This window comes from Myotis brandtii, unplaced genomic scaffold (genome assembly GCF_000412655.1).
Source record: "Myotis brandtii unplaced genomic scaffold, ASM41265v1 scaffold33, whole genome shotgun sequence".
NCBI classification, from domain to species: domain Eukaryota; kingdom Metazoa; phylum Chordata; class Mammalia; order Chiroptera; family Vespertilionidae; genus Myotis; species Myotis brandtii.
In genome coordinates this window covers 435,899-451,717 of record NW_005362713.1, presented here as the reverse complement: position 1 = coordinate 451,717, position 15,819 = coordinate 435,899, and the positions used below count along the sequence as shown (strand labels likewise).

Genomic DNA, 15,819 nt, shown 5'->3' with positions numbered 1-15,819 from the left:
GGACACCCTTCAGGGCAAACCAGCCAGCCCCCACCCATGCACCAGGCATATAATAAAAGGGTAATATGCAAACTAACCCTAATAGCAGAACGACTGGGAAGCACTGGTCACTATGACACACACTGACCACCAGGGGGCAGACGCTCAATGCAGGAGCTGCCCCCTGGCGGTCAGTGAGCTTCCACAGGGGGAGCTCTGCTCAGCCACAAGCCAGGCTGCCAGCTGCCAGCACAGCAGTGATGGCAGGAGCCTCTCCCGCCTCCTCAGCAGCGCTAAGGATGTCCGACTGCAGCTTAGGCCTGGTCCCCGCTGGCAAGTGGACATCCCCCGAGGGCTCCCGGGCTGCCAGAGGGATGTCTGACTGCCAGCTTAGGCCCAATCCCCCGGGGAGCAGGCCTAAGCCAGCAGGTGGACATCACCCAAGGGGTCCCAGACTGCCAGAGGGCACAGGCCGGGCTGAGGGACCCCCCCTGCTCCGAGTGCACAAATTTTTGTGCACCGGGCCTCTAGTCTATAATAATAAAAGCGTAATATGCTAATTAGACTGGACATCCTTCCGGATGAAGCCGGGACTGCGAGGGAAGCCTGGGTCCCAGGTGCCAGAGGGAAGCCTGTACTGGCAGCTGGGAGAAGGAACGCCTACTCTTGCATGAATTTTTGTGCATCAGGCCTCTAGTTGGAGAATAAAGGAGGGGAAGTATGTCCAAAAAGGAATATTCCCGAGTTTTAAATATACTATTAGAGGTACCTATGGGTGGGACATACGGTGGAAATTTCCAGTGGGCAACTGGATTATCAAGTATTAAAGAAAGATTTTATATATTATCAATCATGTCATATGTGATATCATGACAGTAAAAGGTTGAAAGGGGACTGGGCTAAATCTACCTTCTAAAGAAGAAAAGGAACCTACAAAGGAGATGAGAGAAAAAAGGGTAAAAGGGATTTCAGAGAGAAGTGACACAAAAACCAAGGAATAAAAGCTTTTAAGACAAAAGTCACACCAAACGTACAGCAGTAGCTATTTTAGGTTTTCCAGATTTCCATGTTTACTGGAAGGGGTTTTAAGGACAGGCAAGGAAAAGTTTACCTGATTTACTGAATTTAAGATAGAAATGTATACACTGAGGAAGAAGAGGAAGTGGATAAAGCACACTGAAGCAGACAACAGCGGCAGATGCAGGCAGGTCCTCAGCAGCAGCAGACAGTCACAAGGAGAGCGGGGTCCTCCACAGCATCGTGCCGCTTTTCCTGGAGCTGGGACAAAGCGAATGAGAATGACACCTGCTACAGGGAAGTTGGGTGGCAGGAAGCAGGTAGCAGGTGATCTTGTTTGATGAGCATGAGGCTACTGAAGAAGGTGAGAAGAGTGGCTGAGAACTGGGCTTGAGGAGAGTTTGTCTGGAACAGTTTATCAGGGGAATGGGAGAGGGAGATGTCCTGAGATAAAGGACAGATTAGAGACATGGCAACATGGCAGGTCCAGTGGAGATTTTAGACCTTAAACTTGTAATGACACAAGTCACCATCCTATCTAATAATAGCCAAAAATGGTAATTGACCATACCTTTGCTACGCCTCCCATTGGCTAATCAGCACAATATGCAAATTAACTGCCAACAAAGATGGCAGTTAATTTGCATATACCGGCTGGGAGCGAAGCAAGCCAGGCGGCAGAGGCGGGAGCAAATCCAGTCGGGCGGCTGAGGGAGGGGGGAACGAAACAACCCGGGCCGGGCAGCTGAGGGAGGCGGGAACGAAACAACCCGGGCCGGGCAGCTGAGGGAGGCGGGAATGAAACAACCCGGGCCGGGCAGCTGAGGGAGGCGGGAATGAAACAACCCGGGCCGGGCAGCTGAGGGAGGCGGGAATGAAACAACCTGGACATCCCCCGAGGAGTCCCAGACTGTGAGAGGGCACAGGCCGGGCTGAAGGACCCCGCCTCCCAAGTGCACAAATTGTTGTGCACTGGGCCTCTAGTATTTACATAATTTGAAACTGATAAACCATTTTAGATGAGAGGGAAACACAGCTAGGGATCCGCTGATGAAGAGCAGGAGAGTCTGGGAAAGGGACTATCTGCTACTGCATCTTACATTGAAGAGGAGGAAGAAAGACTAGGAATGGTCTGCCTGGAAGGAACGATGCAGGGACAAGAAAACAGGTCCAGAAACATGGAGGCATGGAGCAGACGAGGCATCTCAGAGGGAAGGAGGGAGGAGGTGGGAAGAGATTAACCAAAGAACTTACATGCATGACCCATGGACACAGACAATAGTGCAGTGCAGGCCTAGGTGGGGGGAGAGGGAGGGGGAGCAGGGTAGAGGGGGTCAGTGGTGGAAAATAAGGGGATATCTGTAGTACTTTCAAAATAAAGATACATTTTTAAAAAAGGAAGATAAAGTGACTGTCCCCAAGAGGTCACCTAAGAGCAAAAAAGCCAGTAGCAAACAGTATAACAGGTATATGACAATGATGTTAAAAATTTGCACAGAATATTATGGCTGTTTCTTGAAAAGAAAGGCTGACTGACATATTTGAATTCTGTGAAGTATAAAGCAAGGAGACGGCAAAGACATGGTCTCTCACCTTGGGAATGATGGCCAAGTTCAATGCACATAAGGGGAGGAGGGAGAGGACAGAAACCACAAACAATGACACTATTATTGAACATTTAAAAAGTTAGGGACTAGCCCTGGCCGGTTTGGCTCAGTGGCTAGAGCGTCGGCCTGCAGACTGGCGGGGCCCCGGTTCGATTCCGGTCAAGGGCACATGCCTGGGTTGCGGGCCCTCCCTTCCTCTTTGAAATCAATAAAAATATATTATATATAAAAGATGTTAGGGACTAACCAGCCACACAGATTTTTTCTTAAAGTTATATAATATGGACTTAAAACAATGGATACAAACTTTTCCCTCTCCACTGTATTTCTCAACTCCTTACATCTGAACTGGTCTCATGACTTCCTATGATCAACACAAGGTGGAAAAGGCAAAGTTGAAGTTTTAAACGTGGGCTTTATAAAACCTAACACTTTCTCTTGCCGTGAGGACCCCTAGTACTTCAACCAAGTGAACAAGACAGGGATGGCCTGTTGGGTGAAAGACTACAGGGAGAGAAGTTGTGGGCCCCAGGCAGCAATCAGCTAGCAGAGGCATGAGTGAGCCCAGAAGAAACCAGGGAAACATCCAGCGGAACCCAGCACAAAGTTCTAAAGTCCAATCCTATATAATAAAAGGCTACTATGCAAATTGTCCCCTTGACGGGGAGTTTGACTGGGAGTTCAACTGAGATTTCAACCAGGGGGCAGAGCTGGCTGGCCAACCGCCTGCGGCCCCTCCCCCCAGCCAGCCTGGCCCAATCGATCAGGGCGGGCTGGCCAGACCCCACCCATGCACACCCACACCGATCAGGGACGGGGACGGCCAGACCCCACCCATGCAGGAATTCGTTTACCGGACCTCTAGTAATAAATAAATGGGTTACTGTCTAAAAAGTAAATAAATAATGCCCTAGTCAGTTTTCTCAGTGGTTAGAGCACCAGCCTGCGGACTGAAGGGTCAGAGGTTCAATTCTGGTCCAGGGCACATACCTAGGTTGAAGGTAGATCCCCAGCCCCCACATTGGGGCGGGTATAGGAGGCAACCAATTGATGTGTCTCTCGCATTGATGTTTCTCTCGCTCTGTCTCTCCCCCTCCCTTCCACTCTCTTTAATAAATAAATAAATACTGTGTAAGAATGTGTCTATCATAGACAAACAGGAAGATCTGTGGAAAAAAATGAAGATACTTGCATAAAAAAGTTGACATTGAAAACTTTTTCTTTAAAATGAATTTTTTTACATGTAGAAAACTTTCACAAAAATGAATTCAGGAAAAAAGTCAACTGTGCGATAATCAGGGATTGTGTAAGTCAGTGCTTCTCAACGGTGTGCATGTTCTTGGCTCTTTAAAGAATGTTCTGCTGGGGACCAGCTGCCTTACAATTAGTCACAATGTGAGCAAGTGGAGAGATGGGAAGAGATGTATAACATATTGAAAAGCCACAGTGTGGCTACTATTCTATATTCTTTTGATTTGATTGTTTTATATACAATTTTGTTTCCAATAAGTCAGTCTACATCCTGTGAGAAAATTATGCTTCTTTGATCCCTAACAGCAGGCTTGGTCACTTGACTTGTGGGAGTAACATGCTACATCCAAGCAGACTCCACACAATTCTGCCAGCGTTCTTTCCCCTCAGGTATGAAAACACCATGTCCAAGGTAGGCGCTGACCTTCAGCCTGGACCCCAGGATGAAGAAGACAGAGGAAACTGAGTCCCAACTGACCTACATCCAATATGTACCATGTAAAGAAATAACAGGTGAGAAATAAACTGTTCTTATTGTAAGGCACCAATATTTCATGGTTGGTTGTTACTACAGATGACTAACAAACACTGACTAGCATACCCTGAAAGTAGAATGTAATGGCAAAAAAATTTATAAATCAAGAATTGAATAAATCAGAAATACTTGTATGTACTTAAAAAATAAATGTATGCTTCAAAAATAGTTGTAAAGGAAAAAGCTTTCTCTAACTAAAAACAGACAAAAGATGAGCATTATAACAAAATGTACTTTCACTCACTAAAATGTACCTGCATTCTATAATTATATTTATAAACATGAAAAAAGATAAAATAATTTCCTTTTCAGTATATTTCTTCAATGTTATCATATGTGATATGGTATATAAGTACTTATTAACCATTTTAACTGTTATTGGTAGTCATATTTTTAAACTGTTATTCATAATTATAAAAAATAATTTAAAAATTTAATGATTAAAAAAAAAAGAATCCTGTGCCAGTGGTAACACAGGAACAAATGCTTACTCAACTGATGAAATAAATTCAAATTAAAGCCCTACAGGGATTTCACTTTAACTTAATAAGGTAGCAAAAGTTAAAAGCAAGCTTGTTAAAATTCAAAACAGCAAAGCCAAAGGTTTTAAAACATTCATTAGTAAATGTTTTAATTATTGCTGTTTTACAACTTTAGTAATAAAAAGAACTTTGAAAAATTCAGCATGACCACCTAGTCATACCTTGTATATTTGATCGCCATCTTCTGGTTCCGGACTAGATGGCAATGATAGCTGGATATCATGTAATGATCCACTCCCATCATGCTGTCAGAAGGAGGAGAAGGAAAAGAGAGATTAATACATAACTGCGGGCATTCAGTTAACCTTAATTCACCCCAGAGCAAATGCTAGCATGGCAAAGAACAAGTAGAAAACAAGTTGTAGAAATCTCCCTTTCATCTCTATGCACTTGTAGAAGGAAATGTGGAAGAGCACACCTGGCCAGGTGGCTCCATTGGTTGGAGTGTCATCCCATACATCAGGGCACATACCTAGGTTGTGGGTTAGATCCCCGGTCAGGGAGCATATGGGAAGCAGCCAGTTGATGTTTCTCTCTCTCTCTCTCTCTCTCTCTCTCCCATTCCCTCTTTCTAAAATCAATAAAAACATATCCTTGGGTAAGCAGTAAAAGGAACAAAAAAATGTGGAAGAGGAAAAAAAAGAGCTAGGGCAAGAAAAATTTGTAGAAATAAATAACATAATATACTAGAGGCCCAGTGCATGAAAATTCATGCATTGGGGGGGGGGGGTCCCTCAGCCTGGTCTGCTGCTCTCTCGAAGTCTGGCCTCCCTCTGCAGGAGGTGACCTGGCAGGCTGATCAGGGGATGGCGCCGGCTGGTGAGCAGTAGCTCCACCCCCCCGTCCCACATCCCCTCCACCGCTGTCCCCTCCCTCTGCCCGCTGGCACGCGCCTTGGCTGGCCTGGTGCCACCTGCTCGCCAGCCCCACCCCTGCTGACCGTTCATTCTGTTGTTCGGTCGATTTGCATATTACACTTTTATTATATAAGATGAGTAGGCAAAGCAGAACACCTCTGAAACTTTTAGAATGGGAAAAGAAATATGAGAAATTTTCTAAAGAATTTTAAGATTCTCTCACCTATGAAAAATGTAAAATAAAAGTCAAATTAAATCTGCTTTGGTTTAGCTGTGGTGTTCAGGGGTATAAATGAGACAGAAACAGTAATATTAAGTAACTCAGCAAGGATTGGCCATAAAAACCATTTGATTAAAAATACTAGATACATGAGTATATATTCTGCATCTTATATAAAGTCTTAGAACTGGCAAAACTAACTAATGGTGTTAGAAATCAGAAGAACAGAGATTGACTCAGGGGAAGAGGTCACTGACTGGGAAGGAGCACTAAGGAACCACCAGGGTGATGGAAACCACATGCAGGGTGGGTGCGTGGTCACATGCTTATGCAGAGCCCCAGCTGTAGATTTAAGATTGATATATGTTAAGCAGTACTGGACGTATGCTATACCTCAATTTTTAAAATTCGAAAAAATTAAATTTTTTGTCCTTAAACACAATAAAGAAAACGACAGGATAATATTAAGTCCCTTGCCAAAATGGTTTGGGAACAACCAGCTAAGAAATGCATGTTCAATGACTCACAACCTCAAGAATGATGAACCAGTGAAGAACACACCTGGGATATGGGGAGAAGCTGAGCCCCTTATCGAGGCAGGAAAACTGCGGGTTGGCGCCGAGTTTGTTCAGATGGAACCTAGCTACCTTGGGAAACCCAGGGATTTGACAACCTTCAAGGAGCAACATGATCGCAATCTTCTCAGACATATCTGTCTTAAAGGAAATCCCCCAGACCACGGAAATGTCTGGCATTGAAACAAGAGTGCCAAAACAGGAGACATCAGCATGTAGGTCATTTTCTTCTTTATTTATTGTGCTGTACATCTACTAAATCAGAAGCTAAAGGGATGGGGCCTAGGAATGTGTATACAGAAAAGTTCAATTGGTAATACTGATTGATAGTGAAAAAATAAGCATTTGCCAAATTTCCAGCATAAATGACATTTACTGGTGGTATCACATGGACATCCAGAATTTGACTTGAGAAGGGAGGCAATGACCTAATGAATAACAAATATTCTCAGAACAACACCTTAAAAAATGTTTTGGGGGTGTTTTTTTTTTAAAGAAAAATTTTACAAGACTCATGTCAGTAAAAAGTTCAGCTCTGCTGTAAATGCCTTGACATATAAAACCAGGGCCAGGCCTACATGGACATCCAGAATTTGACTTGAGAAGGGAGGCAATGACCTAATGAATAACAAATATTCTCAGAACAAACACCTTAAAAAATGTTTTGGGGGTGTTTTTTTTTTTAAAGAAAAATTTTACAAGACTCATGTCAGTAAAAAGTTCAGCTCTGCTGTAAATGCCTTGACATATAAAACCAGGGCCAGGCCTACATACAAGTATATATTTGAGAAAAGAGGGACTTTAACATTGGACTTAATTCCAAATATCGATAGGATCTTTCTGCCCATTGCAAAGCAGGAACCTCAAGGAATGAGAGAGACACCATTTTGCCTTGAGCGTGTGTGTAGCTGTGGAAAGTATGCAGCAAACGGGAAATGTGAACATCAGTTTTCAGGGGGAAGAAAAATCGGGAGTCCAGGGACTCAGATACCACCAGGGAGGTTGCGAAGTACCAGGAGCTCAGGAAAGCGACTCCAGGAAGTTGTACGTGAGTTTCTAGATTCTCTCCTGAGCAGCACTTCTGAGATCTGATTCTAAACATCAGATCAAACACTGAGCAATAAACGAAGACCACTGCCCAGGACCCAAACTAGCCTCTGCAAGGTGTACACTCAGAAAGTAGCTGAAGAGTATGGCAAAGCCTTTGAAAACAGAACTGATGTTAAAACCACAATCCCAAAGTGGCTAGTTGGAACTTGTAGCCTCAACCCAAGCAAACTGTCTGCTGTAAAAAAATAAAAATCAATATTCTCCAGAGCATTTAAACAAGATGAAGAACCAAAATTACTAAACATACAAACAAGGAAAATATCAATTCACAGGAAAAGATAGTCAACAAACATCAATGCCAAAATAATACAGACGTTGGGATGAACTGGAAGAGATTTTAATAGAGCTATTATAAAAATTCTCCAAAAGTAAGGGTGAACTCTTAAAGGGAACTGAAAAAGAAGGTCTCAGCAAAGAAATAACACAAAGTGAAAACAAATGGAAAATTTAGAACAGAAAAGATTTAATAATCAAAAATTTAAAATACATGAGATGGACTAAGTACCACCATTTGAGATGACAGAGTGAACTTTAAGGTAGATCAACAGAAATCATCCAACCTGAACAACAAAGAGATAAAAAGATTGGCAAAACAAACAAACAAACAAAAAAACCTACAACCCCCCCCAAAATATAGAGCCTACTAAGAAAAATATATTTGAAGAAATAATGGTTAAACAAACCTCAAATTTGGTGAAAGACATGAACCTTCACATCTGAGAAGCTCAATTTAAAAGAATAGAACATAGACAAAGTGTGCTCTCTGAACATAAAGGAATTTAACTAGAAATCAGTCACAGAAGGATACTATTCAAACACTTGGAGAGTAAACAGAAACTTCTAAACATGCCTGAGTCAAAAGAAGAAGTCTCAGGGTAAACAAAAAAATACTTTGAATTGAAGGAAAATGAAGACACTACATACCAAAATTTGTGGAATGCAACTAAAGCAGTGCACAGAGAGAAAATTATTGTATAAGACTGCTTATATTAAAAGAAAGGTGTCAAATCAAAACTGAAGCAAAATAAGCCCAGAACAAGCAGAAAATAATAAAGAGCAGAAATTAATGAAAATGAAAATCAACAAATAGAGAGAAATCAATAAACCAAAAAAAGGTTCTTTGACAATTGCAAAGCCTCTAGCAAAACTGCCAAAGAGCAAAAGACAGAAAGCACAAATCAGACCCTTACCAGGACATAGAAGACAGAAATCAGGAAATGGAAGCAGAAATATCATTATTGATGTCACAGGCATTAAAAGCTAGTAAGGCAATAATACTAAGTGACTAAGCACACAAATTTGACAACTTATATGAAATGAAGAAATTACTCAAAAAACCACAAACTCATCCAAAATGAAACAGTTTGAGTAGATCTATGATTATTAGTGAAATGAATTCATAATTTAAACCTTCCTTAAGAGAAATATTGAAGGCAAATATTTTCCTGGCAAATTCTACCAAAATTTAAAGAAGTAATATCATTTCTATACAATCTTAGAGAAAACAATTAATCAAATTAATCTATCTACATAATAGAGGAATATGCAAATTAGCCCAGACACCGTAACATCCCGACCGGAGAATAGGGACCTGAGGCTGCATGGTGCCTGGCCGGGGCGAGGGACCTCAGGCCATGCCCCCCACCCCATGGGGCTTGATGGGGGACCTCAGGCTGCACCCCCCGCCCCAGCACCAGGCCAGGAGACCTCAGGCTGCACCTCCCGCCCCAGCACCAGGCCGAGGGACCTCAGGCTGTGTCCCCTGCCTGGGGGGCTTGATGGGGACCTCAGGCCATGCCCCCCCACCCCAGTGCCGGGCCAGGGGACCTTAGGTTGCGCCCCCACCTGGCAGGGCTTGACAGGGGACCTCAGGCTGCACGCCCCCACCCCGGCACCGGGCCGGGGAACCTGAGGCTGAGCCCCCCTGCCTGGAGGGGCTTGACGGGGGACCTGAGACTGCGCCTCCCACCTGGCGCCAGGCTGAGGGACCTGAGGCTGTGCCCCCCGCCTAGAGGGGCTTGACGGGGGTGGGGCCGGTGGGCCTGGGTCTCCTGCATTTTCGAAGTGCATGCGGGTGGTGGGCAGGGACTTGACTCTAGGTCCCGCGGCACACCCCAGACTCTAACAGGAGGGAGATTTTCATATACATTTTACTAATTTCCTTTCATCTCTGACACTTCTATTATAGAGAAAGGGAAAATAGCAATATTAAAATACTTCCTCTAGCCCTGACCAGTTTGGCTGAGTGGATGGAGTGTCGGCCTGTGGACTGAAGGGTCCCAGGTTCGATTCCAGTCAAGGGCATGTGCCTTGGTTGAGGGCGCATCCCCAGTGGGGGGTGTGCAAGAGGCAGCTGATTGATGTTTCTCTCTCATTGATGTTTCTAACTCTCTATCCCTCTCCCTTCCTCTCTGTAAAAAATCAAAATATATTTAAAAAAATATTTCCTCTAATTAATTCCCTTTTAATGTGTACGAATTTCTTGCACCGGGCCACTAGTAAAATCAATAGTAATCAAGAGTGTGACATTGGCAAAAGGACAAACACTGATCTAAGGATTACAATAGAGTACAGAAACAGACCCACACATATATGTTCAAGGGCATTTTTGACAAAAATACAAAGGCAATTCAATAGATAAACGATAGCTTTTTCAACAAATGGTGCTGGAACATCCATATGCAATAAAATTAATTTTTCTCAGACCTCACATCATATACAAAAATTCTCAAATCAGATTGTAGACCTAAACGTCAAACTTAATACTATAAAACTTCTCCAAATAAATAGAAAATCTCTCTGACCTTGGGTTGGCAGAGATTTCTTAAATGTGATACCAAAAACATTATCATAAAAATTTGATAAATTTCATTTCTGCTCTTTGAAAAACTATTAGCAAAATGAAAAAGAAGCCATGAAATAGGAGAAAATATTTTCAATAATTCAGGTAAAATACTTTGCAGGTGACTAACTCATAGAGAATATTTATAAATTGCTAGCTATTTTTTAAACAATAGTAACAAAAATAATGAAAATGTGAAGGTCCAGGGTATTTAACCAACCTCATTAACTCAACAGTATAGAGCTGCCAAAAGTGAATTCCATTTTTCAAAATATTTGTTAATGGGCCAAAGAACAAACACTTAACAAAAAAAAAAAAATCTATGAATGGCAAATAAACATAAGAAAACATGCTCAAAATCATTAATCAATAGGTAAATGCAAATTAAAACTATCATAAGATATCATTGCACACCCAGGAGAAAGGCTTTTGAAAAATTCTATCAATAGCAATTGTAGGCAAGGATGCAGAACAACTGGAACTTCTCATTAATCATTAGTGAGAATGCAAAATAACATAGCCACTTCGGAAAACAGTTTGGCAGTTTCTTAAAAAGTTAAATGTATCCTTCCCATACTACCTGGCAATCCCAGCCCCGGTATTTACCCAAGAGAAATGAAAACATGCATGCAGGAAAGTCTGTGTGTGAATGTTCATAGGGCTTTTTTCCTAATTGCCAAAAAGTGAAAGTGACAAAACTATCCTTCAACTGGTAAATGGATAAACAAACTAGGATGCATGCATACAATGGAATACTACTCAGGAACAAACAGGAACAAGTTACTGATACATGGATCAGCATGAATGAATTTGAAATGAATTATGGTAAGTGAAAAATACTAGAATCAAAAGGCTAGAGTCTTGTCTACTTATGTGACAGTCTTGAAAAGGCAAAACTACAGAGATATAAAACACTTCAGCAGTTTCTAGGAGTTAGCAGTGGGTGTAGGGATCAACTATAAAAGGAGAAAAAAGAATTTTTTGAGGATGTGACTGTAAAAACTACATAATTATATGCATTTGTCAAAGCTCACAGAACTGTACAATAAAAAAGGCTAAATTTTACTGCATGGAAATTATACCTCAACAGAACTGCTAGGTTGAATAATGTTTTCCCAGAAATTCAGGCTAACCCAGGACTGTTGGATGTAACTTCACTTGGAAATCAGGTATTTGCAGATGTAATCAAATAGAGTTCATCCAAAATGACTGGGATCCTTATGAGAGAGAAATTTGGACACAGACACACAGGTAATGTGAAGGTCCCAGGATGATGGAGCAGAGGGGAGAAATGCACCTACAAGTGAGGAATGCCCAGGACTGCCAGCAACCACCACAAGTTACAGATTCCTCTCCTGGAGCCTTCAGAGTGCATGGCCCTCATGACCCCTGATTCCCTATTTCTAGCCTCCAGACTGTGAAAGAATAAATTTCTGTTGTTTATGCCACCCAGCTTGTGATACTTTGTTATGGAGGCCCTAGGAAACTAATATAAGAACTGACACACACACAAAAAAGAAACAAAAAAAGACAATTGAAGCAAACAAAAAGAGAAATTACATATAAATCTCAACAATCAAAAAAATAAAACTGATATACCAATATTATTATAACAAGAGACAAGGCAGAATTAAAGATGAAAATATTAATAAGGATAAATTAAGACTTTAATTGGTGATCAGGAACAATCCACCAAAATGTATCAATCATAAAAATTTATATACAGTAGTTCCCCCTTATCTGAGGGAAATATGTTCTAAGACTCCCCAGTGGATGCCTGAAACCCGATAGTCCTTAACCCTATATATACTGTTCTTCCCTACACATATCTACCTGTGATAAACTTTACTTTATAAATCATGTACAGTAAGAGCTTAACAACTAATAACATAGAACAATTATAATAATATACTGTAAAAAATTATGCAAATGTTTCTCTCTCAAAATATCTAGAATTTTCCATTTAATATTTTTGGACCGCAATTGACCACAGGTAACTTAAACTGAAGAAAATAAAACCACAAATAAGGGAGCATTACTGCTCTAATAAAATAGCCTGAAGACCCTAAAACAAAAATTCACAGCATTAAAGGAGAAATGGAAAAAATCCATAATTATAGCAGGAAGTTATTCTCTGAAACTCACAGATCAAAGGTAATAATTTAGTAAAGATAAACAAGATATAAGCACAATAATTAAACGGGCAGTCGGATATCCCTCTCACAATCCAGGACTGCTGGCTCCCAACCGCTCGCCTGCCTGCCTGCCTGATTGCCCCTAACCGCTTCTGCCTGCCAGCCTGACAATGCCTAACTGCTCCCTGCCGGCCCAATTGCCCCTTACTGCCCTCCCCTGCTGGCCTGGTCATCCACAACTGCCCTCCCCTGCTGGCCTTATCGCCCACAACTGCCCTCCTCTGACGACCTGGTCCCCCCCAACTGCCCTCCCTGCTGGTCTGATCGCCCACAACTGCCCTCCCCTGCTGGCCATCTTGTGTCCACATGGGGGCAGCCATCTCGTGTGTTGGAGTGATGGTCAATTTGCATATTACCTTTTTATTTTATAAGATGTACTAAGATTGGAAATCAATTGAAAGTGAAAATCCCATATACCAAACCAATATTTTTGAAAACTTAAAATTAATATTCTAAATAAAATAAATTTATAATATAGCCAAAAACAATTGGAAGTTATTAATGTTTAAATTATTGCTATGCCTCCAAAAAAACCCAATTATTTTTAACATTCTAGCAGTTTTGACATAGGAGATAAAAAAAATTATTTCCATCAAAGCATAAGAGCTTAAAGAATAGGAATATAATCTCTAACTGAATCAATTAATAACACCAGCTCCCTCCAAATACCTTTGGCACTGACCAATGGTGGTACTCTCTATTATACCGTGACTAAGTTGAAAAGTGTCCGAGCCAAAATAAGGAAACAGTTTGAGAAAAGCATCTTTAAGCATTACAGGGGGTAATAAAACCTTAAAATAAATAGAAAACCTCTTTTTTAAAAAAGTCTGAATTCCAATCATGCATGCAAAGTTCATGATTCACATTACACATACTAAGGAGCTAACATTTATTGATCAATGATGGGTACTGTTGTACGCATTTTGCATAATAAATGCAAAAAATACTTAAGTACTACACATCACTGTATAAAACATGAGCAATTCAGTTTCAGCAAGCTCTAGTTAGGATTTTTAAACTCTGAATACAGGTAATCTTAAGCTAATTAAGTGTCAGCATTTTATTAAAGATTCAAAAAGATAGATAAGCCTTCCTTTATTCTTAAGAGTATTAAGGGACTACTGTCAGCAAACAATTTCCACTTTTTGGACACAGCACATAGGTAAACTTCTGTTCTAATAGTCTAACTCTTGTACATATTAACTTGCTGGAAAACCCTATAACAAACTCCATCTTACCCATGTGGTTCTTCTAGGACTTTGCAGAAACTGGGGTTTTCCTATGAGTTCCAGAGCAGCTACAATGGACATGGACACCTGAAGTGACCAACAACAACAAAAACCTGGCAGTGGTGACCAGCCTCTGCTGACAAGCATCATCAGTGATGTCAACAAAGCTGCCTTGTGTTTCAGATCTGCTGCAGCAAATCACAGGAGGCATCTTAGGAAAGGGATTCAATGGTTCTCAACCTTCCTAATGCCGCGACCCTTTAATACAGTTCCTCATGTTGTGGTGACCCAACCATAAAATTATTTTCGTTGCTACTTCATAACTGTAATTTTGCTACTGTTATGAATTGTAATGTAAATATCTGATATGCAGGATGTATTTTCATTGTTCTCGACCCACACATTGAGAACCGCTGGATTAGAGGAAGAAGAAAGATTCATTTTTTCATTTTCTTTTTAAAAATTAACTTTAAAAAAATATGGTTGAAAAACTGTATCGTATCACACAGACTCTGGAATGTGCACTGAGAATAATTTTTAAGTAATGCTGTAAAATTCACCGATGGGACTGAAAACCCAATGATTCAAGCTACAATTGAGAGGCTTTAAAAAATGCACTCACAAAGCCTAATTTTAAATAAGTGCTTCAGAGATTAGGTGATTCTAACAGATGGTTGAGACAAAGACATTTTTAAAACAGAAAAATCTACCATGCATTAAAATTGACTGGAATGTTGTGATATATGCATAGATCTGTAATATTATAAGCAAATATTATTTACAAATTTCTTTTGTTTAGACTTTTAAAGTAAATAAAGTATTTCATTTGTACATATTGAATCAGGATATCCTTTCCTATAGGTTTCTTGTGACACTTAAAAATATTAGCTGCAGATTTCTTCTAATTTAATAAAAATACTCAACTCTTCAAGCATCTGAATTTACTATAGTATAAAACAAGAAACTAAATAATTGATCCTTAATACAGAGTTTTTCTCAACATTTACTTTAAAATCCTTCTGTGTCCAATTGTTTTTCAGTAGATATTTCAGTACATACTTCTGGGTTTTCTATCCTCCCCTTGCTCTATATTTCTATTTGGGTCAGTATTATATCCTGCTCTAAAGGCCTCCCTCTCCCCCGCCCCCCCCCCTTTTTTTGTCATAATGTACACAGACCTTAGCCCAGTGGTTCTCAACCTTCTGGTCCTTTAAATACAGTTCTTCATGTTGTGACCTAACCATAAAGTTATTTTCGTTGCTACTTCATAACTGTAATGTTGCTACTGTTATGAATCGTAATATAAATATCTGATATGCAGGATTGTTTTAGGCGACCCCTGTGAAAGGGTTGTTCGACCGCCAAAGGGGTCGCAACCCACAGGTTGAGAACTGCTGCCTTAGCCTTTGGTGTTAATTCTAGAGTCATACTGATGAACTCTAAAAATAAAGCTGTTGTGACTTCAACTGAAATTGTATTACATTTATAAACTAGGGGCCCGGTGCACGAAATTCGTGCACTGGGTTGGGGGGGGAAGTGTCCCTCAGCCCAGCCTGCCCCCTCTCACATACTGGGAGCCCTCAGGCGTTGACCCCATCACCCTCCAATCGCAGGATCAGCCCCTTGCCCAGGCCTGATGCCTCTGCCAGAGGTGTCAGGCCTGGGCAGGGGACCCTCATTTCCCCCTGATCACTGGTTCTGCCCCCCGCCCAGGCCTGATGCCTCTGGCCCAGGCGTCAGGCCTGGGCAGGGGACCCCCAGACCCCTCCGATTGCTGGCTCTGCCCCTGGCCCAGGCCTGATGCCTCTGGCCCAGGATTCAGGCCTGGGCAGGGGACCCCCATCTCCCCCCGATCACTGG

At 41.4% G+C, this 15,819-nt stretch overlaps 1 protein-coding gene across 6 annotated transcripts in view; it reads right to left on the bottom strand.

Annotated features, from left to right (window-relative positions):
- Positions 1-15,819, bottom strand: part of CCSER2 (coiled-coil serine-rich protein 2) — a 232,918-nt gene that overhangs the window by 48,144 nt on the left and 168,955 nt on the right. For all 6 annotated transcript variants that reach the window (XM_005871120.2, XM_005871119.2, XM_005871121.2 and 3 more), the window contains one exon: positions 5,093-5,176. In XM_005871120.2, the coding sequence (XP_005871182.1) occupies positions 5,093-5,176 (84 nt within the window). The remainder of the gene's footprint in view (positions 1-5,092; positions 5,177-15,819) is intronic.